The 22,086-nt window shown below is 40.0% G+C and overlaps 1 protein-coding gene across 2 annotated transcripts in view; it reads left to right on the plus strand.

Annotated features, from left to right (window-relative positions):
• LOC130597670 (ubiquinol-cytochrome-c reductase complex assembly factor 1) overlaps positions 1 to 22,086 on the plus strand; it is a 38,720-nt gene that overhangs the window by 14,856 nt on the left and 1,778 nt on the right. For both annotated transcript variants that reach the window (XM_057406403.1, XM_057406404.1), the window contains exons 7-9: positions 2,777 to 2,885; positions 19,266 to 19,343; positions 20,756 to 20,869. In XM_057406403.1, coding sequence (XP_057262386.1) covers positions 2,777 to 2,885; positions 19,266 to 19,343; positions 20,756 to 20,869 — 301 coding nt within the window. The remainder of the gene's footprint in view (positions 1 to 2,776; positions 2,886 to 19,265; positions 19,344 to 20,755; positions 20,870 to 22,086) is intronic.

Raw genomic sequence — 22,086 nt, forward strand, 5'->3', positions numbered from 1 at the left:
AGGCTGTTATGGGAAGCTGCTAGATCTCATCTGAGATGGGTCAACTTAGAGAAGCTCCTGTTCCTTTTCAGGCATCCTTTCATATGGTTTTCTTCTAACATAATCTCGCTGCATAACTGCATAAATTACCCAACCCAGCAAATTTCAGGTAGATTTCCAAAGATAGTTTGGAATAATTTTGCTTTCATGGTTTGATGAAGATGAGTCAGTATTTGACTAAGCTACAGAACAGATTCTGTAGTGAAACAATAAAATGTTTCACACTGTGGTGATCAAGTTGAAAGGTTTATAGTTTTTAGAGTCTGTGTCTTTTAAACCTCAGACAGCAGGTGTAGTAACAAACTACCAAATTCTCAAATAAACTGCAATATTCCATGATCTCACCCATGGTGCTGCAGAACAGCTCTGTGACAGCACTGTGCATCCAAACACAGCTGCCTTTTAGGCTTCACGGGTAGCAGGCATTACTCTGAACACCGCTTCAGCCCTGCTCATCAGTGACCAATTGTTAGCTGTTGGTCTGTGCACTGCTCTCCTCCTGCTGCACCACCACTGAAGGCAGACTGGATAGGAACCAGTATTGATGCTGGGAGGAGAGGAGTTTTTCTTGCCAAGCCACTCTTACTTTCCTCCCCCACATCCCTCCGAGCTTGCATATTCAGCAAGAGAAGTATAAAAATGCTTTTCTTAGCCCCAGATTAATCTCTTAAACTTGAGTCATTTTGACCTGTTAAAAGAGTGGATAAAAATTTGGAGCAGAGTAACTCTTACTAATTAACTTTTTCATGCAGCTCAGTTACGAAAATGCACGAGAGGAACAAAGGTTTTGAAATGGCTGGAAGTAAAACACAAGTTTTACGCTCTTTATCCATTTATTTTGTGGACTGATAACTGGACAGCTGTTCTCTGAGTTCTGGAGCACTGTTTTAGGAGGAAGCATTGTTGTCTTTCTAGGAGCAAGTTGAGGATTAATTTCCTGATACCATCCTAGTTGTACTGGATTGCTGGGACAGTGGTGCTACTGGACAGGTACCAAGTCATCACCGCCACAATATAAACCTTGGGAATCCTTACACAGCTTTGTTTGCTACAGTCTTCTCTGACTGCCGACCTTCTCTACCCAGAGTGTCTCAGTCATTCTACAGTTGAGTATCACTGGGTCTACTTACTATGTCCCAGTCCCTCTCTCCTGTCTTCTGACCTCATTCCCCCTGGCTTGTGTTGGAGCCCTAGCTGTCTCTTTTATGGCCGGTGTCATTTTCAGCAGTTCTCCATCTAGAAATCAGATTCTGGTCTGTGGGCTTTTCTTCTTTCAATTTGGGTATTTCGGTTGAATGGCCCTTGTATGGGACTTCAGTGTATGGTTCTAACAGAAAAAATAATATAGGGCTAATGCAGTTTTTGTTACCTTCAGCTTTTTTTGTCTCTGACCCATAACTGGCAAGAAGTTTTGCTTTCTTTGCAGGTTAAAAAATATCTTCCCTTTACTAATCAGTAGACAAGATAGAATCCGTCATAAAGACTGGCATCTGTCCTTTTACAGGTCAGCTCAACAGACAAGCTTCAAGCATTTGATTCTCCCTCTTGAGCTGGCATTCTCAGATCACTAGATACTTCTAATGGCTGTAGGGAGGCCCAGATCTTATGTGCACTGAAGAAATGAACAGATTAGAAAAAAATCATCGTTTTTATGTGCTGACTCTGGTGGCACATTCACTGTTGTTAGTATTCAACTCCTTCAGAGTGGCCCCTAGCAGTTTTGCTCTGTTGTTTTCACGTAAGCTGTGAGAAGAATTTCCTGTGAGCAGTTTCCCACCTGTAGCATGTCTCTGTGCAAAGGAGTGATTTCTTCCAGCTCCTTCCCACCTGTAGCATGTCTCTGTGCAAAGGAGTGATTTCTTCCAGCTCCAGTGTTTGAGCATCACCTTGTCTACAGTCAGTGGTGAACAGGCAGTTCTGACTCAAACCCCAGGAGTTAGTGAGGTGGAGAAGGTGGACCTGGGGGCGGAATGGGGCTGGTCTCCTGACTCATGGAAGGATTAACTGCTATTTCAGTTCATGCTGTTTACGGATGTTGTAAAAGAAGCCAAATACGATTTCATATTTATTTTTTTAACAGAACAGCAGCAATGAAGTTCAAGTGGCTTTAATGCTTAAAAAAGGAAACCAACTCAACCTGGTATTCTCATTAGGGTCTCACAATGCACTTACTAACTTGTGAGTTCTTGTAGGATGTACTGTGTGTAGGGGTTTTGCCAAGTGGTTGGATGTGCATCCAAAGGCCCTTGTAGTTGAAATAATTTAGGACATTGCTAATGTGAATTTAGGTGAAGTCTGTAACTTTCTTAAGCTTTCACACCTTGGCTAGTTCAGGCTCTTACAGCACTTTAGTGTACCAAGCTGAATTACAGCTGGCTTGTAGCCTAGGATTAGACAAGGCGTTTGTTCCTGCTCCAAAGAGTGATGTGTTATTAAGGCTGAGGAATTTAGGTTGCAGTACTGTTAACTAGATTACAGTACTGTCAGCAAGAATAGTCTGCTGTCACTCTTCTGGCTGCATTGGCCAAAATCCAGCAGGTACAAGCAGATCTCTAAGTGCAGAATAGAAAAGTTTGTGATAGTTTATTTAAATAAATGAATCTATATGTATTTTTTTTCCTGATCACAGTACCACATACTGTAAGGAGAATCTTAAATGAGTTGAAATATATTTAATTTACTCTTTACATTTGAATTAAAACTAGAAAGTATGAACTTGGTGTTTGTGTTCTTGCAGGATGTGTCTGGTCCGAATGAAGCAGGAGGGTCGCACGGGAAAATACATGTGTCGCTATATAGTTCACTGCATGTGGGAGGATGTGGAGCAGCGTGGTAAGGTGATGGGGGTAAGTCATCTTTGGTGTTGATAATCTTGATGGTTCACATCTTTCAGTAATTCTGTAACTTTGCATGTTTTAGAATAATGCCAAAGAGTCAACCTGTAGCTGCTTTATTTCTCTATTAGCTTAAGCTGATACATGTAGCCCTTACTCCTGAACATGCATTCTTGCAGCTCTACTGCCTGTTGTCTTGAGCCATTGACCTTGTTTCTTAAACTGCACTGGCCTGGATGAAGATACTGATTTCTCTGAAAGTAACTAATTTTCCATGTGGTTTGCCATATGATTGCAGAAATGAATGCTGCTATAACAGAAGGGGCATTTGTGGACAGGAATAATGCATCAGCTGAGGTAGGGAGAAAAATGGTGCCAAATGTATAACTGTAAATTAAGTAATTCCAGCAGACCTTTGAGTTTCCTCTGTGTATAGGATGATGAGTAAAAGGAAAGTTAAGGGACAAGGTTTTATTGTAACATTATTGTAACTAGTCATTAGTTTAGTTTTCATTTTGAATTTGTAGTATCCCTGGTCTTTGTCATTGAAAGAAGCATCTTGAGGAGAACAGGTCCAAGGTTCATTCGCAAGTTTGAAGGAAGTGCAAGGTTGGGGGTTTTTGGCCCAGTCTGAGAAGGGTTATGCTAGCAAGTTGTAATGGTCATTTCTGGCCTTAAAGTCTCTAGGTGTGTTTCTTCAGCCTTGTGCTGATGATAGTATTCAGAGAAGACAGTGCAGAGTCAGGAAGAAAATTAACTCTGCCAGCCAAAACCAGGACAAAGTAGGAGATAGTTGATGATTTTCATAGCCCCAGTATCACAGTGGTGACAGGAGACCTGGTACAGGTCTCTTGAGGATGCTTTGGTAAACTTCAAGGGAAAAAAAGATAGTGCTTTGCAGTCAGTTCTTTGTAAAGGGAAGCCCAGGGTTTCCATTTCTGCAAACTAAATCTTCCATTGCTCCCTAAAATTCCCCAAAGAGTAAAAACAACCCCAAACACCAGTGTCCTTATGTTTTTATCCAGTCTGGCACCTCAAATGTAAGTATATGCATATTATAATGACAGGGTCGCTGTATGATGCAACTGCAAGGAGATCTTAAGTTGTTTGAATGCCATTCATTCTTTGCCTTGGCAGGTTAGACATCTTTTCAGTTTATCCTTGAATTTCAATTTCACAATCTTTGTTTGTAATAACAAGCATGCTTAGTTTGCAATAGTATAATTCCTGTAATATACTTTGGACAGTAACCTAGTGTTCACATAGCTTTTATGTGGCAATAGCTGAGGCTTAAAAGAAATATGTCCACATTTAAAGGCTTGATCTCAAAACCAGTTACACCTGTGTGTATATTTAATATAGTTTAGCTGCACAGAGGCCCATTGATTACAATAAGACTCCTTGTGAGAGAATGTGAACTCCTGAGGTAACAGCAAACTAGACTGGGCACTAAGGGTGTGTATGAAAGTATAGTGACCTTTCCGAGACTGTAAACTTGGAAATGAGGACTGTTCCCATTGTGTTTGGCAGGCACAGGGCTTTCAGAATCTTAGTGATATTTTTTTCATCTTTTAATTATTCCTAATCTTTCAGTTATTATTTCTGTCAAGATGAATGAACTTTTTTGTCTCTTTAGTAGTATTTATTGTATGTTAATATACTGATGTTTGAACAGGTTAGCTGTTCCCTCGCTCCTTATCACTGCTTTATTCTCCCTCCTTGATATTAGTGATCCTGGCTTAATACACCACTTCACACAGGCTTCTGCATGGACAGTTCCTGTTCCTTCCATCCTTATTCAATCTTCTTCACTTACTTCCTTCACCTTCACATAGATGTGAGATAAGAGTTCAAACAGGGTATATCTCAGGTTTAGCAGTTGCATGGAGTTTTAAGTGATAAGTAAAGGACAGTTACCCTCGGTGTTAGGTTCTACTTACTAATCTTGATGTATTTGTCAGTGTTCAAGGCCAGGTTGGATCTGGTCTAGCGGTAGGTGTCCCTGCCTATTGCAGGGGTTGGAACTGGATGACTTAGGGTTCTTTCCAGCCTTGGCCATTCTATGATTCTGTAATGCTATTTGTCACTAATGGTTCTGTTAAAATGAAGCTGAAGTAATGAGAAAGGGTTTGGGGGCTGATCGAGGTATATGTGTATTTATTTTCAGTAATTTAGTCCTGCAGTCAGTATATATTCTACCTCCAAAAGAAGACATATAAATATATCCAGTTAAGAATAATAGATAAAAAGATGACATTAATATTCCTCTGTTAATGCTTTCAAATTTCAGAATCTGAGCTTTTCTCAGAAGTAAGTTAAATGGAAAGAAACTTTACTAAATACTATTAGGGCTCTAAGTTATCATCTGCATAGCACCTAAGAGGCTAGGAAATGCCACTCCCTGCTATTTTCTCATGCAAGGTATCAAAGGTCAATATTTAACTCTGATTGGTACATTCCTGTATTGTGCTATAAGTGACAGAGCACCTGTATGGATGCAGTTAGTTTAACTTGTTGACAAACCTGCAGTTCTTCAGCTCGTTTCCATATCTAGCAACAACTCCAATGCTTGATGCAGAAAATGGATACTATATTTCTGAATTGATACTGATGGTTTATTAAAATATACCATCTGCTCTTGAATACACAAGTTCATTGGAGCCGAAAGTGACAGAATGTGAAGCATTTTAACTACTCATTTACATCAGCTCCAGCTCCAAAGGGAGTTTGTATTATTTCAAAACCTGGTTGTTAAAAGTGCTGAGATCTAAATCTTAGCTACAAAGTTTTGGGACCTGTTAGCCTGAGCTCCTTCAGCACTCCTGAATGTCGGCAAGAGTCAGAAACCCAAACTTGACACAGCTGTAAAAACACAGCGAGAGCCTGTGGCCTCAGCAAATTCTACTGGTGCAGGCATATTTCAGATATAAATTTTACTCTGCTGTCCCTAGTACTAATGAAGTCAGTTTCTTTGGGTGGGTTTGCAGCCAGGTGTGTCCAGTTCTGTGGCTAACCAGTGCTCTTTACTTAATTTTTCCACTAGTGACATTTCTATCAAACTTTAAAAACAAACAGAAAAATTGGCTTGGTGCAATGGCTCAAAGTGTTAATAGTAACATTAGGCTGGGTAAAAGACTTCCTTTGGATCCTACTTTGCCAGAGATCTCCACCTCGTGGCTTGCAGGGCATGGATTTGTACTGTGCAAACTGGCAGCTGCCTCATCACTTTGTGAAGGGAATTCACTTAGAAATTGCTGCTATTTGTCTTCCTAACAGAGTTCTTCAACTTGAGTATTAACCTCACTGACCTGAGTATTGTGTTTTAGTAACTGTGTACATAAAAGCACTTGCTACAAGTTTAAGTGTATTTTAATACCCTTAACTGAAGCTGCAGAGTTGAGCACAGAGACTTGAAGGTGCTGGACTACGCTGGAACAAGATTTGAGCCAATAATGGGACAGTGTAGATATAAGGTTAAAAAGGACAACCAACCCCAACCTAACCAAACACCAAAAACCAGCACCCCTTCCCCACCCCCCTCCTCCTCCTCCAAGAACCCCATTCTAATACTCCTGGGTGCAAATCCAGTGCTGTCTTAGAAAGATCCATTGGGCTTTATTCAAATACTTCTAAATTGTTGTAGGCTCATTTTCACAGTGTTATTCTTGTGTTTTGTGGTATTCATGGTCTAGGGAGAGGCATCCCTGCCCGTGGCAGGGGTGTTGGAACTAGATTATCTTAAGGTCCTTTCCAGCCCAAACCAGTCTGTGATTCTGCTTCTGAAATGAGTATGTTTTTTTCAGTGCAAAAGAACAATTCATTTTGCAACCATACATGTTCTAAAAGCTGCAAAAGAGATAAGAACTCTGTCAAACCCAGAGTGCCAAACCTGGTTTAATTTATCTTAATCTCACTTCCCTGTGCTCCCACCGGACCACTTAGACCCCTGCCCCCTTTTTTTCCAGGAACACATCTAGGTGTCTTTTGAATTTGTTTATTGGCTCTGGTGTGTATAGCACAATACAGTCTTTGTTATACTTTTAGCTAGAGCTGTTTATATACAGTGACCCGTAATTTGCTCAGTTACATTGGTGAACATCTGAAGTAATGCCATCAGAACCAATAATGTGGTTCACATCAGTGTAATCAAGAGCAGAATTGAGCTCTGTGAACTTAAACACCATTTTCTTTCTTCACAGTTGGAAGACTTCAGGGGATTAAAAAATGCCATTTTACCTTACAGTAGCTACAGAACTTCCTAGCCTTGTTATAGCGCAGTTTAAGCTATTCTTATGTAGACACTTTTAACTAAAGACTCAGAAATCAGAGTGAGACAAGGGAAATTGTTGAATGGCTTTAGAAGATGAGATGGCAGGATGTAAATTTTAAAATAGAACTTGATCTTTGAACGACCTGAACTATTGCAGTTGCTTCACCTGCGGTGGGAAGCTGCTGTACTTGAATACTGGGGGGGAAGGAGGTCCTTTTCAGGCCTGTATCTAAATTCTGATGGGAAGCACAGAGTCAATTTGGGGTGCACAGGACAGAAACTGCATTATCATGGGAGAGATGGCAGTCTTCAAGGCCAGGTTAGACAGAGCCTTGGGTAACATGGTCTAGGGTGAGATGTCTCTGCCCATGGCAGAGGGTTGGAACTAGATGATCTTAAAGTCCTTTCCAGCCCAAATCATTCCATGATTCTAAGGCTCTGAGCTGGGGCAAATGGAGAGCGTGTGCAGTGTTCTGGCAGTGCAGTGAGGGGGGAGTTGAGATGGACGGAATGTACTGAAGCAAAACATTATGGAGGAGGTAGTGATTTTGTTTGAGGAAACCAATTGGGATATAAGAGGATAGTGTTTAGTACAGTTGAAAAGGGTTTTAAAAACCCTATAAAACTTAAAGAGGAAAAGTTTTAGTGTCAAATGATTTATGTATCTTTGGAAATGTATAATTTGGACATCCTTAAGGAGAAAAATGATACGAATTTTTAAATTACTATTTAGAAAACATTTTGTGTAAAATCTCACCAGTTTCTAGTGTTCTGTTTTTTAGAAAAGAAGCAAAACTTTCTGAAGTAGAGATACAAAAATGTTGCATGTGGTTTTGTGTCTTTTTTGTTTGTTTGTTTGCTTACTGGGATACCAGATGTTGTATGATTTGTTTTAACTGAACTTAGTGTTTTATGAACAGCACAAAAGAAATAATTTGTCAACCCTTGATCCTTTCTCAAAGAGCTCAAAAGCTCCCAGCAAGTTTCCAGTATTTTGCCATTTCATAAATGAATAATGTCAGGTACTGTTCCAGAGTAAATTGGATGCATTTGATTCTGGAAATCTTAATAATTTAAATATGCAGGAAAATACATGTGTATAGGATGTTACCTTGAAATACCCTGACCATGATAATGTCTGGAATAAACAGGATGCATGGTGATGCAAATTCAGCCTTCCCGGGGCATGGTTTGAAATAGGGGTCTCTCTCATGTTATTTTCATGTAGTTGTTCTAGAACCAGCACCCACGGAAATTACACCACCTGGCTGTATGAAATACAGGCATGTTTGGGATCTGCCAAGGATGCCTACTGTTGAAATCAAGGTATAATATATGCTTGGGTTCTTTTCAGCTGGCCTGCCCCAGTTTTCTGTCGAGTCTGGCATTAAAAAATCCATTTAAATTTCCCAGATGTGTTGGATCCTGTTACTGTAAGGTCGTATCCTTGGTCTGCTTTGTGCCTGCAAGAAGTACACTGGAAGCTCCCTTATAGCACCTTGTCTAGAAATCTCTTTCTCGTTAATCCCCACGTTCATGTGAGACCTGTGGGACTCGCATGCCAAAGTCGATTTTACCATGCAGTGCCTGTAGGTGTTAAGAGCTGCCCTGTGTCCTTCAAACTCTCCAGAGCATAGTGTAGTTTCCAAAATTCAGATGTTAAACAATGAAATTACTGCATAATTTTTATGTTGACAGTATAGAGATGGTGTGGGAAACGGGGAAATGATCCTTAGGGAACCCACTGCAGGCTCCAGGCTCAGTGAGAATGGGTAGCATTGATGTTGTCACACGTGTTTCTTTGGTTATCACTTATGATCCAGTTTCTGATTTGCCTGCAGACAGTTAGGGTTAAGTTACATGTTGTTATGCTACATATTTTCGACTTCTACATTATCAGCTTGCCATCCTTTTGGAGTCTGCCCCAGAATTCCTCAAACGAGCTCAGCTGGTCTGCTTGGCTAAGCCTTTTGAGACTCTTGGGAGCAAGGTATCTCAGGTTGTGGTTGTAGTTCTTTCTTGACAACTCCAAGCTGCTGTAGTGAAAACATGAATGCACTTTTAAGCTCCTTTGTAAATACCGAGAAAAGACCAAGGCCAGATTCTTTTCTAAGTCAGAGTAATCAAACCATTGTGAGGTTCTGAGTTGTTCCCAATACATTTTAATCATACTGTTGCTTGTGCTTTTCACTGCTGGTAGAGTGTCACTGATATCTTTCACTTCCTCTTCAGGAGTGAATAATTCAACTCTTTTTTATGGCTTTGGTGCCTGCCTGTCTTGGAAGTCAACAGCATAAGCATCAGTTAAGGTTCTGATACAATGCAGGGGTGCTGTGGGGGTTTATTTGGTACTTGGGATCTCCTCTCTTTATTTTGAGGAAGGATGAATAAGCTTGTTTCATTGCTTTTGTTTCCAAGAACAAAATGTGAGTGCAGCTTTACAGGCTAAATTGTGATTGTTCCCAGGAAAGAGGCACAGTGTGCAAGACAAAATCATTTCTCTCTTTCCTCTGTGACAGCCAAGGCGTTCAGGCTAATAGGTTCTTCATCAAGGTTATATGTGTAAAGCTATGGTATTTAGTAATGAGTCTTGTTCTCTCTTAGTCCTGCTGCCTGGTTAGAAGAGCATGAATAAATGATAATGATCAGGAAGTGCAAATGCAATGCATTCAATGATTCCAGTGCTCACTTTCATGCTTGCCTGCTTTCATTTCTTTTACTAGTTCAGTATAAGCAGCAGCATGTGATCCTTTTGTACACATCTAGGCAAGCCACTGTGTTCTTCTGTTTTCCATTGTGATTTAGGAATCTCAATAGATTCTTTCTATTCCCTTGTCTGTTGTTGTGTCTTCCTCTTCTGTTTGTAGTCATGCGGAGCACTTGCTGTATCTCTGCCTGTATTAACTTGTTAATTATCATTTCACTTCTCTAGGAACTTGAATGTTGTTGTTTCTGTATTCAAAGGGCAGGAAATAATACAGAAGGTTAAAAGATTTGACCAAAATAGCAGCATACCTGGTCTTAGAGATTGTTATTTGTTGCTAGCAAACCATACATCACGCTTATTTGTAAGTTGCTCAGATGGCCTTCACAAGTACGTGAAAAGGGAGACTCGGCTACCGGTGTAGATCTCAAGAATGGAAGATGGGGTCAATACAGCCTTGATACATGTGAAATGAGCAACACTGGTCTGAATTGGTTTTCACATGACTTGGGTGTGGACTCCATAACAGCAAATACATGTGCTAGGTAACAGAAGGCTGGCAGGCGTGTGAATCACCAGTGGTTTTAGGGGCTGTCACCTGAACTATACAGTCATTTGTCTCCTTCATTCTGGAAGTGCTGGCAATTCCTTCTGGCTGTGGATGCTATTTGAAGACTTCATTTTTTAAAAGTGAGGAAATGGCAGAGACCCTGTAATTGCTGGAATTCCATGACTAAAGCCCCAGAGGACAGAGCCATGAGGAGCTCGAAATAATGTGTCTCATTGAGAGCATCTTAAATTTGCCCTTTTGTATTTCCTGGTGTATTATGTACTTGCAAGGGGGAAGATAGCCCATATGTAGGCTTAGTCTGTGCTATTTGGGAAACAGTGTGTAAGGAAATTTTGGGCTTCTTAAACTCCTTGCCTGTGCTTTTAGTATCTTCTGGAAGTTTATTTATTCACAGCAGCATCAAGTCTGAATGAAACACAGAAGTAAGATGGAAAAGTCCCAGTATCTTACCATGCAGCTTTTTCATGCTTTGCTTTCCTCCTTTGCCTTTTACTTGAGGGCAGAACTAGGGTAGAGAAATAATTCTTGCTCGCTTCTGAAAGGTCACAGTAATAAAGAAACTCTTGTTAACATCAGAGTATATGGCAGGCAGGAGTTTTCACAGTCTGGCATTGTTTATTTTACCAGCAATTTGGAACCTTCTGCACTCTTAAAATATTGGCAAGAAAATATTTAACTGTTAACTATTCTGTGGCATGTGTGTGTTTGAAGCCCTGGGGAGGAGGAGTGCTTGGGGAAATCGGGGTTTTCTCAGTTTCTGATTGAAACCAGAAGGTGCAGAATATTGGTAGAAGGTGAAAGCAATGTGACTTCAAATTAGAATTCTACCCAAATGTGGAACTGATGGGAGAATGTCACACAGGTCATGTAGGAACAGGGCTCCGCTAGGAAATAGTGGCAAGTCTGATGGAGCAAACACAAATCAGCCAGTCTGCGAGGCACTGCAGGAATGAGTGTGAAAGTGAGATAGTAAGAGTGAGGATTTGCATTTATCCTGGTCTTATTCACTGGAGAAAAGTTGTAGCAGGGCTAGGTGTTAGCATCAGGGATTAGGCTGGCTGATTGCAATGGAGTTGCTGATGGACTCTAGCAATTGTCACTTCATTTTGAAATGAAATAGCCTTTTTTGTGGAGAATTTTTAGGAGAGGAGATGTGGCTTGCTTTTTTGGATGGGTGACTTGCTGTTCCTATCCAACAGAAACTTATTCTGGTCCCAGATTCTTGAAGAAGGAATTTTTAAATGATTTTTTTTTTTTTTCCCTAGGGGGAGGATGGTCTGTTTGGTATGAGCAGGATCATTCTTGCTCTTATTTTTACATAAAATGTAGCCTCTTCCCCTGAGGTTACTAAAAGCTATGGTAAAGGTAGCAGTGTTCTTTATTTGCATTAGCATAGTTCAGGTGAAATTCCTACCAGGTCAGAGAAGTGACCTGATGACTGGTACCCAGGGTCATCTGAGGAGCTGTGGCTGTCTTGCTGTAAGTCAGGGCAGGAAGAAATACACGGGGAGAAGAGATACCAGTCAGAATCTGCAAAGACCAGCAAGAAGTGAACAAAACGGAACATTTTCTCATGTCAGATGAAGATCCAGTGTCCTATTTCTACCAATGACCAGAGATATTTGGGAAAAAGTGTAAGAAGCAGGACTGTGGATCAATATTGTCCATTTTCTTGCCATTCACTAACGAGTCACATGAGAGTTGTGTGGGGACCATCATATTTAGTATCTACTAACAGAATCCTCTTATGAATGTGCCTTTTTTACCCATTTCATATTTTTTGCTCTTTAATGTCCTGTGGCAATGACTTCTGGCACTTCATTGTGTTGTATGAGAAAGTACTTTTATTTTTAAAGTATTATTTGATCATTTCACCAGCTTGTTTTCTACATATGTTTTTTATAAGAAACAGTGAGCAATAATTCATTACTTACCTGCTTGATGCCACTCATGATTTTACCTCTCCGTCATCTTCCTCCTCATTTTTTTTGTGAATATAACTAGTGTTTCCTCATGTGTCTCATTGCCTTCACATCTTCTCTGTGTTTTCAATTTATTTTGGATGTGTTCTGAGGTTAAAAGTAATAAATATCTACAGCATTTTATATGTGAGGACTCAAGGGATTTATGGCAGAATAGGGTTCCTCTTTTGTTCTATATTCCTTTTATAATAATTCCTAAAATGTATTAGGCTTTGTTCACTGCTACTTGTTGATCTGTATCTCTTTTAAGATCCATTTCTAGAATTGTAGCTGCTAAATGTGTGCACATTGTTCTAGTGTGTAGTGGTACCTTCATCAGCACTGGGTATTACTGGCCATCAGTATCTGTTGTTGTTCTTTTCATGTATTATTATATTTTCTACTGATTTGTACTTACCTGGTTCTGCTGAAATACTTTTCAAAGTGGATACCACCTTTCATGGCTTTGCAGTCCTATTAAATGTTATCTAATATGTTTTGTTTCATTTAATGCTTTATGATCCCAGGGATTTTGTTGCTCTTGACTTCTGTTAAGTTAGCTGAAGTCTTTCTATGGGCAGATCATATCACAGGGCACATGATGCGCTCAGAATCCTGAGGTGATGGAGTAGTGTGTATTCGCTGCCTCAGCCAGTGAAAAAAATGAGCCCCCAGATGGAACTAGCAGGAGGCAGTTTCAGAAGAAACAAAGAGGAGATGGTTCTCATTGTGGGTAGCAGACCAGGGTACTTGCTGAAGCATGTTGTGGATGCAGAAAGTTCACTGGACAAGTTGCTTGACATGGAAACCTGTTGAAGGTTACTGTGGAAATAAAAATCAAGTGTTGAGGGTTGTCCTGGGCTCAACTTGGTTGGGAGAATACTTGGAGGAAGCATCAATCAGCTTGTAGTCTTTATACTTTTCAGTGTACCTGCCTACTGTTGAAGGCAAGATGCCATGTTTGGTGGACCCTTGGTCTGATCCAATGCAGTGTTTCTTGTGTGTGACTCTTCCTGACAGTTACTGAGGTTTCTCTCAGTAGAGAGATGGAGTTTTACAGGATTTGTCTAAGTGCTCATGGTGAATATCTACCTTAATCTTTTATCTTCACTGCTGTCAAGTGCCTCTTTTAAATTTGGTTGTGTGACTTCCTTTCAGTTTGTCAGCCTGAATTCTTGATTCTGGTGTGTTTAGAAACACGGCCATGATCAGTTTTAGGCATTTAGCAAGTAGTATTTTAGAGAAGCATTGCAGGAAAACTCTCCTACAGCAGCTCACTCTTACAGAGAGTCAGCAGGACTCGGTGGAGAGCTCAGAGGTTTGATGACTTTTCCTTGATCTTTCTCTTGAGAGGTTGTCAATGGACTCTGCCAGTCACATACTACAGAGAAAGATATATTTAATACAGTGAGGATTGTGCTGGGATCTACTCTGAATCTCTTACCTGTTCCCATGGCAGAGTTTCAAAATTAACAGACTACAAGATAGAAACCTGTCTCATTTCCTTGATACTAGCCAACTGAGGGTGACCATCTGGTTCTGCTGGAATACGTAGCTAATGTTGTATAACTTGCTTTTGTCTGCTTCAAAGAAACATGCTCTAAGGAGTGTTATTGATGATTATGCAGTTGTTACGAAAGCAACAGAGCTTGCAGAAATTTCATGTTGCTTTTATGGATTGAAGATTACAGCAGGAACTGGTTCTGATGCAGTCTAACATGTAGTTTTCGTCTGGGTTAATACTATGTCTGAAGAAGACTTTAAAGCCAATTCTCTGAATTTAATTCTCTACTGAGAGGCATTACAGAATTACTTACTTTGAATTAGAAAATTAGAGAATTTATCAGAAAAGTTAATATTCTAAGGTAGATGGGGACTCACCACTGTAGCCAGTTTGCAGACAACTGAGGAACAGAGTGATTAATAAGACTAAAAAATGAAGGTTGGAAAAATAATCTCTGCAGTATCTTTGTTGTTTCCCAACTCTGAGGTTGCCTGAAGGAGCTCTCCTTTTTGGCACTTTGCTACAGAGATATTTTTAATCTGTTTTATTAATTTAATCTTTTTGATCCTAGCTACAGTAATAATTATGTTATTGGAGGAAATAAAAGGGCTCTATGCAGGTTTTCCCATTTAACGTCATGTGCATTTATTAAGAGGGCAGCGAACCCTTTAAAAGCCCATATATAGCCACATGTGGTTATATATTATTTATAACTAACACAAACTATATATTAGAAGTCATTCTTTCCAAATGCAGCTTGAGAGAAGGTGGTTAAAGAAGCCTAAATGTTTGAGGAGTGATATTTTTTATAATGAAAGATTTGTCCTGTATCTCCTTTGGGAAGTTCTGCTGATACTGAATTCTCCAGAAAGCAAAACCAGTGTCAGTAGGAGCCGTTGATGGTTATGGCAGCATGGCTAACAGAAGTCCTCAGAGTGGACTCAGTCATAACAAGTGTACTCTTACCTGTGTACCTCCTTTTGCACATGAGATGGATTAATTTTTACTGTGTCAGCATAAAACGCTACTTTGCTATTACAACTTCAGCCACTCCAGGGGTGCGCTGATGATGTAGTATCAGTGTGCCTAATGCAAGCATAACCTTAAAGACTCTAATCTTAATGTGCAAAGATGATTGTGCTGACACATCTGCTGTGTACAGGTACAGGAGCAATTACATTGTACAAAAGAGGTTTTTTATTCTTGCAGGAATGGTATAATGAGAATGAGGGGGTGGAAACTTAAGCCAGAAAATTCAAATCCAAAATGAGAGGCACATGTTCAACTGTGAGGGTGATATGCTTTAGCCAAACACAATTTACTGAGCATAGTACAGAGGGAACTCAGTGAAATGTAATGGTCTGTGATATGCAGAGGGTCAGGTTCTATGATCTAATCATTTCTTCTGGTTGAAATCTCTTCATAAAAAAATCTAGTTCAACCATAACTTATGGCCTAAAGAGAGGAATTGCTGCATGAAATTCAATGACTAGCGCTTGTACAAGGTGCAGTTGGAAGTGCCCCTTCTGCCTTTATGGATGGATTAATGTGTTAAAGTAGCTTAAGGGTGTAACACATGTTGGCAAAAGCTATAACAGAAAAAACCTCCTGTTAAAGTGTTTTCAAATAGTGTAGCCCGTGGACATCACAGCTATGTCTACACTAGCATTTAGTGTGGTCTGTCAGGAGCACATTTGTTGAGTGAAGCAGTTGATGATCCAATGTCCCTGCTCCACAGGGGTGATCTTTTACTCTGTGCTGGTTCTAAGCTGATCCCATGGGCTGGATGCCTCTTTGGAGATAGAATGCATTAGGGCAATGTTTTGCAATGCGTGCATGCTGAGACTTCTCTGCAGTATAAGCCAAAGCACAGGACGTGAGGGTAAGGAGGAGATTCATTACGAAAGAATACTCTTGATGCATCGAGAGGCATTGATATTGATTAATCCTATAGCAGTTTTCACTTTAAAGGCTGTGCCGATAGATATTTTCCAACATTTTTTCCAACGTATTTTTCAGCAGTGTGCTCTTACTTTCTTAGAAATTCCTAGAATACCCCATCCCTGGAGAGGGGCTTTGGACAAGGGCCTGTAGGGACAGGGAATGGCTTTAACCTGCCAGAGGGGAGATTGAGATGAGCTCTTAGGCAGAAGTTCTTCCCTGTGAGGGTGCTGAGGCGCTGGCACAGGGTGCCCAGAGAAGCTGTGGCTGCCCCATCTGTGGCAGTGTTCAAGGCCAGGTTGGACACAGGGGCTTGGAGCAAGCTGCTCCAGTGGAAGGTGTCCCTGACCATGGCAGGGCTTGAAACTCTATGAGCTTTAAGGTCCCTTGCAACCCAAACCACTCTGTGATTTTATGATTTTGTTAGAATCGAACCCTTAACTGATACTTGATACTGTAAATTGTCTGATACAGCAGAAGTCTCACCAGTTGGCTGTCAGATGATGTGTATTGAAGTCATTGAGGCTGAAGATGAGGTTTCTTAGTTTGGCATTATAATGCAAGTGCAGTAATCATGTGCTGTAGTTGTCTTGCAGCAGAATGGGGCGTCATGGAGTCTTTCAGTGAAAAGTTGTGACATGTAGAAGGAAGCTAGGTTAGCTGTACATTCCCTTTTTCAAAAGGTCTTATAAATGTGAGATGTGCCAAAAATGTATTCATTGTTTTGAGCTAAGATAGTTCTGTGTGTCAATTTAGGAGATGGTATATACATTTATTCTGGTGACAGCTCCACAATGGGTTGTTCCAAAGAAGGCAAAAGGGCTCACTGCCTAGAAGAGCTCCAGATGTTACTGATTGTGGTGATGTTAGCAGTTAGTTGCTTGGAATTGTTTAGCAGGTTTTTTTCTTAGTAACAAATGGTGGAAGAGTCAGCAGAGTCAGAACCAACCAGATCCTGACCCTTGCCAGTGGTAAAAACATGAACAAGCTTGAAGAGAGGAATCATTTGCAATAAATGCTGATTTAGATTTACTCATTTGCCCTGTTTTATCAACAATTTTTTCCTACAATGTTTGTGTTTAACCACTGCTGGTTGTATTCTTCAGAAATTGCAATATTCCTTTAAATGTAATTTTATTGCCTAAGATAGTGCTTCATCCCCAAAGTCATATTTTCTATTTTAAACTGGTTGTCTTTTAAGATGTATTTATTGCCATGTTTGTTTAACTTGGTTATCTCCTTCATCAGTCTATTTCTTGCTAACTTAAAGCTGCTCTTAGCTTTTAGTACAGAAAGCTGCTTCCCTGGGGATGTATAGTCCAGGACTTGTCTCTGTAATGGGACTATTTGTTTTCTTTGCCCCTTGCAGTTGCCTGCTGTAACATTTGTAGTATGTGTTAAGTAATCCTTGAGGTAACATTTTTATTATGTCATAAAAAGTGCGTGGCAAATATATAATAACTCATGGAATTTGTTTGTTTAAAATGGAAGGATAATTTATTGAGTGTGTTACATGAGACCTGCTCCCCCTTATTAGAGCTGTAGAAGTGCAGCTTATTTAGAAGTACGTTCTGTTGAGAAAAACCACGATCTCTGACATGCAGAGAAAGTTTGAGCATGGTCGGGTAGAAATGACATCATAGTTTATGTACTCCATAAAAATTTAATTAAGTCATTACAGAAGTTGCAGTCATCATTTAACCCTCTGATTTCTTATGGTTAGTTCTTTTTTTTCAACAGGCCGTAATAACAAGTCTCCAAATCTTGAGAGCCTGTAAAATAGCTGCATGAATTTTAATAGTTTATATTAATGGAAAAATATGAGTAACTGACATAAAAGGAATTTTCCTTGTGTTTGCACTATATGCATTTCTATAAAAATCGACAGATGAAAAAAGTCAGTGGTTTAATGGAAGGCTATTTGAACGGGAGACTTGCTAGAGTGGCAAAAACTCGAAAAGCTGTTGCATAATTACAAAGGTGAGTACTGTTAAGGACACTAAGAAGATGTTTAGGACATATGGTTCTTGCTTTTGTAAGTGTGACAAGCTGTGCACCAAAGACAGCAAGGATTATTCCGTACAGATCTGATGTCCTACCCCGTATTTCTGTTTGCTGTTTTCTTTTTTGTAAAACCCCTCTCGAAGATGCAGTCTCGTATGTGAGTGGTGTGCAGGTATGGAGATAATTACCCTTGCCTTTTGAAGAGCATAGAATCACAGTGGTTTCGGTTTGAAGGGACCTTAAAGCTCATGCCACGGGCAGGGACACCTTCCACTAGAGCAGGTTGCTCCAAGCCCTGTCCAACCTGGCCCTGAGCACTGCCATGGATAGGGCAGCCACAGCTTCTCTGGGCAACCCATGCCAGTATTTTATCATGCTCACAGGGTGAGCTTCTTAGTATCTAACCTGTATGCAAGATTTGTAGAAAAGAAATGCTTAGTATTTCTTAGATCTCTCCCAAGAGTCAATATAAAGAAGCAGCTTTACCTGTCGATGCCCTCAGGAGAGGAGCTGTTTATTAAATCTTTTTTGTGGATCAAATTAAAAAGTACAGGCAAAAGGACTAAATAGTACATATGAGGGAGATGCATGTGAGGTATTTCAGCCATCACTTTCGACCAAGCTGTTGATCTCTCTTGGTTCTGGCTTAAGCTCCCAGGGGGTCAGTTCTGCAAGCTAATGGGTGGCTTAGGCCAAACCAGCAAATATTTAAGCAGCTGTTAAACTGAGTTAAAAGTCAGTGTGGAACTTGACTGAGTCATGCTTACAGCATAAGCAGAAGTACCTGAATCATCGCACACTCTGAAAGAAATTTAGTCATAGTAAAAAACTAGTACATCTGAGCTTCTAGTGAAATGCTGTAGAAACAGAATTCATGTCATTCCTGAATGAGGAAATCAGTATTGACAAGTGAGGAAGGAGTGGTGGTAGGGATGGTGCCTTCACCTTCAGTGTTACAGGACTTTCTCTGTGATAGCACATCCAGCTCTGGAGTCCATGCTTTAGAGGAAAAGTGAAACCCCTCTGAGTTTCTAAGAATGAATCAAGGTCTGCAAGGTCTGCTCAATAGTTGAAGTACAGAGGAGTCTTCATTATCTTAGCCTGTGCTGCCACTGAAAGGACAGCCTTGCCTTTGCTCCTTCCCCAGCTGCAGTTTTTCTCTGCTCATGTAGTTACGTGTCAGTGCTGTTGGCTGAGGGGTTTTCTGCCATTCGTACATCCATAGTAACACTGACTTTCATGAAGTACCGAACTAACAGAGCTGTATTGTGTCTTGTTCTAAAATGTTTGACTGCACTAACATTGTTCCTTACAGCCAAATCCTAACCTGTGTGGGCCAAGACATTGTTTCTTGACTGCTCAGAATGAAACTGATACTATTTTGTCATCACCTCCTCTTTAGAGCCTATATAGATGGTTTTCTGGTTTATTTTTCAGATTAACTCTGTTGTTCTAAAGCAAGATATGAGAAGTATGGTAGAAAATTTCTATGCAGCTCTGTTTGGATATGATGAGGTAAGATGTTTTCAGAGAATGTGCAAGAACAAGTAGACCATCTAATTCACAATTGAATTAGATGGGCAATGCTCAGATGAAATACTGAATTACTGAATACTCAGATGGGCAAAACATTTGCCATACATATCTTTGGAGAAACGTTATGTTATGGAAGCAGACTTCAGAGTTACTGTGATCATCTTACACCTTGAATTAAAGTGCTTTTAAGAAGAAAGAAAGCAAGCTCATGACAAATTGATTTAAATAGTGGGACATGGAAAGAAGGATGTTCTTTATACTGCTTCACTGTCACTGCTTGACCATCAGTAGATCATTTCCTCCCTCTGAATCCTGTTGATCTCAGCTATGCTTTCAAAGCAAAGAGAGTATTTACAGCGAGTCTCTAAGAGAGGGTATTTTTAGGAAGCATCTCATAATATGGGAGGCAAAACCACCATTGTGACAAGTGTCTGCAGAGCTTTCAAGAAGATAATACATCATCTCTTTTAGTAGTTATTTATTTCTCTTGTGAGTGTTGCTCTTCAGATGGTCTTATTCACATGTGAAATTATTTTTATTGCTTGCATTATTAGTATCTTATAAACTTTGTAGAGTCGTGGATAGTGTAATGGATGCAAGTCTTTAGTTTTAAGCATAGCCAAGATTTGTCTGCCTGTGTCTGTCATCTTTTCTCTTTTTGTTGACACTCTTTGGATAAAAAATGTCTAATTAAAGAAATGTTGACAGTTTTTATTTTTAACTGAACGTTTAAAATCCTCTCTCGCTTTGGCAAATGTGTCAGCAAAAGAGTGGATAGATGAGACTATGGTGATAACACCACATAACCTAAAAAGACAGTAAAAGTGGGAGGGAATTTAGACAAAAAGTGCTCATGGGTGTGATTCTTGTATAAGCCAAATTTAATACTAGATTTAACTGGAAAAGTCTAGGTAGTTCTTGACCTGGAGGGCTTCTTTCTCATGTAGAATGCAAAATAGAAAAGCAAGGCAAAATAGCTAAGTCCTGAGTATGTTTCTGTGTCCTTCAGTTTTTCTTTTCCAAGTGCCATGATCTTCACCCAGTTCTGTGAGGTGGTGCTGTCTGCTCTGTAAGCCCAAAATTGTTAAGGTTAAGTTTTCATGACATAGAAATGTACATTAGAAAAATACACTAGGAGTACCCTGGCCCAGTTTGTTTTCCAAATTAACTTGCCAGAATATCTGTTACAGGCTGCTCTGTAAATTAATTTAAGGCTGGGATTGCTCTTCCTTTCTGGGAATGAGTGATGTTGATGCCTTTTCATATGTACAGCCCATAGCAGCTGTGGGCTTCGGGACAACTAATATTGTCAGTTGCCAAGTAGAGTAATGGGGTTGTCTTGTGTTGCCTCTTCACATGCAGTTTTTAATCTCCCTCCATGTTTTCTTTAGGGAATCTTGTCTGATGATCATGTTCTGGCAGCAGCTCTTTGGAGAAACCTCTTTAACAAGAACTGTGAGGACCCTCGGCATCTGGAGTTGCTTGTAGAGTACGTGCGCAAACAGGTACGCTGCAGTTCACAGTGCAACTTCTCTACATTCTCCTGGTTAGAATATTAACTATTTTTATTGCTTGCATACTGTGTAGCTCAGTTCTCATAACTGATCTTTATATTCAGTGATTATTTTTAAGGAGAAAAAATATAAAAATACAAACCCAGGCTGATATTTATTGCATTTTGATGAAAAACGTCTGCAGAGAAATACAGGGAATATTAAAAGCAATCTTGCTTATATTTTTCTGGACTTGTGCTGTGGAGGGTTTGACAAAATATGTCAGAAATGGGCTGCAACTTGCAGAGTTATAATTGATGTTGCAGAGTTGGGATCCTCTTCATAATGAAATGGCATGCAGAGTTTGAAAGACTTCTGATGATATTTGTGGGAAATAAGTAAAAGAGGTTTTGTTTTCCAGAGTTATTACCTGGAAGAATCTCTACCAAGTAGTGTTTGACCTCTCAACCCTTGGGAGGTTTGTGAACCAGGTTTCTAGGAAATGTGGTAGGAGTGGGTACCAAGTAGGTACCAAAGACAGAAAAGGGCTGAGAGAGGTTCTGGAGGAAGAGTGTAGGCTGTTGGACAGGGGAATGAAGACCAGAACCTTCACACGAATGTTCTCTTTAGTGTTTCCAATGCTATATTCAGATAGAGATTTGAAAAGAAAATATTTCAGTGTGTGTCTGAGAAAATGGTATGGGAAGTAAAGGGTTGAACTTCGTAAGGGATGCTTTTGGAATGCCAGAGGGCTTCTCAGGAGGTTCAGTCAACATAATGCTTAAGGTTGCTGATGGTTAACATCAGTGAGGTGAAGGAAAGTTTAAAAGTGAAGATTGGCAGGGAGCAAACGTAAAATTGTGTACTTTAGGACAGTTTGCTGCCAAATGGGAATTTCTTGCACTTCTGTACGGGCAAACAAAGAATAGGACAGAAGCTGTCAGAAGTTCAGTAGGAAACAGTGATCATGCACGTGAATGTGGCACACTGGGGAAGAATCAGCACTGCTTCTTGTGAATACAGATCATTCCTGTAGACAACTCTAAAGTGGTGCACTTCAGAAAAACATTCCCAGCTTTATGTATATATTGATGAGCTGTGAACTGTCTGTTACCACACAGGAATGAGTCCTTGAGATTGCAATTATCAAAATGTCAGCACAGCATTCTGTAGTGTTTAAAAAAAAGAAGTGAAGCAAATGCTCAGAATTACTTAGAAAGGAATAGAGA

The sequence above is a fragment of the Pezoporus wallicus genome, unplaced genomic scaffold (assembly GCF_028554395.1).
Source record: "Pezoporus wallicus isolate ANWC-B61680 ecotype Strahan unplaced genomic scaffold, APGP_CSIRO_Pwel_v1 contig_6783, whole genome shotgun sequence".
NCBI lineage: Eukaryota > Metazoa > Chordata > Aves > Psittaciformes > Psittacidae > Pezoporus > Pezoporus wallicus.